At 41.6% G+C, this 3151-nt stretch overlaps 1 protein-coding gene across 1 annotated transcript in view; it reads right to left on the bottom strand.

Moving 5' to 3' along the window:
• Positions 1-1954, bottom strand: part of LOC108289273 (uncharacterized protein C2orf78-like) — a 6425-nt gene extending 4471 nt beyond the window's left edge. Inside the window, exon 1 of the mRNA XM_017508675.2 lies at positions 1948-1954. Coding sequence (XP_017364164.2) covers positions 1948-1954 — 7 coding nt within the window. The remainder of the gene's footprint in view (positions 1-1947) is intronic.
• Between the last annotated feature and the right edge of the window lie 1197 nt (positions 1955-3151).

Here is a 3151-nt window from a genome sequence, read left to right as displayed (position 1 = left end):
TGTTGACCAGGATGGTCTCGATCTCTTGACCTCGTGATCCACCCGCCTCGGCCTCCCAAAGTGCTGGGATTACAGGCTTGAGCCACCACGTCCGGTGAAACAGAACTTTTAATATGGCAATTTTGGCCTACTTGAATATAGTACAGCTATTCCTTTTATAACCCTTACTGTCACATTTTGATTCTACAGGTCATGATATTTCCTAGCGTTTACATTTAACCCAGGCAATTGGTAAATCTGAAGGGTCATTCTTTGCCCTCCTCAAGCCTGTTTTTTTTTTTTTTTTTAATCATAATTCAAAATACTACCTGATAGTTTCACAATAAATGTTTTTGTTTGTTTGTTTGTTTTTTGAGACAGAGTCTCACTCTGTCACCAAGGCTGGAGTGCGGTGACTTGACCTTGGCTCACTGCAGCCTTTGCCTCCTGGGCTCAAGCAATTCTCATGCCTCAGCCTCCCCAGTAATTGTGATTATAGGCACCCACCACTGCGCCTGGCTATTTTTTTGTATTTTTAATAGAGACAGGGTTTCACCATGTTTGACAGACTGGTCTAAAACTCCTGACGTCAAGTGATCTGCCTGCCTCGGCTTCCCAAAGTACTGAGATTACAATGTAAGCCACCGTGCTTGGCCTGGAAGCATCATTTCTAAAACGTTTATATTAAAAACTGTCAAGTGTCATCTATGTTCAAAAGGAAACAGAAAAAAAAACCAACTGAATGTGACTTCTGATAAGCTGCTTTTTGGGATACTCTATTCTAGCCTGTATCCTTTCTGGTTTATTGATCTAAACATTTCCCAAAACCAACTTCATTTTGCCCTATTCTGAGTAGATTTCACTCTGTTGTCTTTCTGCTTTTCTTCTAAAATTTAAAATATATTTTTCCCTTGAAATTATTGTGTCATTCTCCAGAGCATATCCCAAGGGGAAATGTAGGGGACCCTGTCTTTTTGCTTTCATTTAAAATCCCAAATTCCTTACCCTAGAATATCTGCCTCCTTATGACCCAGTACTCTTCATTTTCTCTTTCCATCTAGTTCAGATAGGAATCTCCAGAGCATGAATATTACTTTTGTTTGTTTGTTTGAGAAAGAGTCTTGCCTTGTCACCCAGGATGAAGTCCAGTGGTGTGAACATGGCTTACTGCAGCCTCAACCTCCTGGGCTCAGTCAGTCAACTGATCCTCCCACCTCAGCCTCCTGGGTAGCTGGCATGCCACCACACGTGGCTTATTTTTTAAAAAAAATTGTAGAGATGGGTCTTGCCATGTTACCCAAACTGGTCTCGAACTCCTAGGCTCAAGTGATTCTCCCGTCTCGGCCTCCCAAAGCACTGAGATTACAGGTGGGAGCAACCATGCCCAGCCGAATATTAAAAACATCACTACACGTCACTAAATATAAAACAGAAAATTTGAAATATTAGTGAGGGAGATGTCCTCCAAAGTGCTGAGAATACAAATGTGAGCCATGGTGCCTGACTGAATATTTAAAACATCACTAAATTTAAAATTGTAGAGTTGAAATATTAGTGGAGGGAGACTATTATACATGAACCACCTCAGAATTTGTTGCCAGTTTTCTATGCCACTTAGGTTTTCTCTCTATTTCTGTTGAAATGAACACCCTCAAGAAGTGTCTGATTTCATTTTGTATATGTATGCCCTTTAAGACTCAGCATTAGAAAAGAAAGGGGCCAGAGAGAAAAACGAATTTATAATCGTAATGTAACAGATAAGGAAACAGATGTTGTGAGGGAATGAAGAGTTTCCTAAAATCACATAGGTAGTAAATGTCAAAGCCAAAACTGAAATGAGGTCTCTAGATTTCTCCTTCAATACTTTTCCTGGTATTCCAAGCTCTTTGGGACTATAGGGGTAAAGAAATCTAAAGTTAGGGGGAAAGAAGTCGAATGAAAAACTGTCAGCAAAGGTTCTCTCTTTACCTGACATGGTCAGAGAAGAAGAAACATCAACTGTAGATACAAGGGATGAAGAGATGATCCTAGTGGATGTCTCGGTGGCTGAAGCCAAGGAGTGGATGTGTCCTGTTTGAAGGCCACTGGTCACACTGGTCACTGGCCACTTGCGATGATACAAATGTACAGGCTACCCCAAGATTCTACCAGGTGGCAGTAGGCTTGCTGAGAGAATGATGTCACAAAGCAGGCAGTTTAAAGGTGTGCGATAGCCAATAGGGAGGTCAGATTCCCAGGAAGATGGGATTGGCTGGCAGAGGTGGTAGGAAAGCTGAAACAGTACTAAGTGGCTGAGTTCCAGGGAGGTGAAATCCTGCAAGATCATCTCAGTGTTTCTTATACATGTTCACGAATATAATTAACTAATATTTATATTTTATATGTCATATTTCATATTATATAATAGTATACATTTATAATTGTATAGTACATATACAACATCCTTGCGGAAAAAGGAAAGGGGCGTGTAAGCTGAGCAATTACCGTTGTTCTAAAAGCATTTCAGTGAATCTGATTAATGAATTTACTGCTGCTTTTAAGGGCCAAACGGAGATATTAAAGAACCCTCTTTTGTAACTTGGTTGAAAAGCAAAGTTCGTTGACTGCCCCTTGTGGGAAGTGATGTGGTCCAAAGCTCCTCTCTTTTAATTTCTTCTCCTTGAATCCTACCTTCCTTGGGCTGGCCAAGGCCGGGCCAGGTTGGACTTGGATCTCTTTTCTGTTCTTCTTTTTTTCCCCTTGATTTTAAGCATAGTTTCTGGGCCAAGCCTTGTTCTTGCATTTTTGTATTCATTGATATGACTTCCTGTCAACTTCTAGTGCTGGGGTCTTCTTTTCAGTGTCCTGATGTGTCCGATGGAAAATGGACTCTGCTCATGAGAAGCAAAGACCAGACAGGTAGAAGACAAGGCTGACTGCAGACCTTCCCTCGTCTAGCCTTTGGTCACAGTTCTTTTTTTTTTTTTTTAAGACGGGTTTCAGCATTATGGCCAGGCTGGTCTTGAACTCCTGACCTCAGATGATCCATCCACCTCGGCCTCCCAAACTGCTAGGATTACAGGCATGAGCCACCGCGGCCAGCCTGTTGACAATTCTTTTGCCCATAGTTTGCTACCCCTGGCTTCTTGGGCCACACAAGCATCCTGCCATCCTGCTTTTTTTTTTTTTTTTT

Source organism: Cebus imitator, unplaced genomic scaffold (assembly GCF_001604975.1).
Source record: "Cebus imitator isolate Cc_AM_T3 unplaced genomic scaffold, Cebus_imitator-1.0 Scaffold399, whole genome shotgun sequence".
In the NCBI taxonomy this organism is placed as follows: Eukaryota; Metazoa; Chordata; class Mammalia; order Primates; family Cebidae; genus Cebus; species Cebus imitator.
Note: the sequence above shows the minus strand (reverse complement) of the source record. Positions and strands in the feature narration are given on the sequence as shown.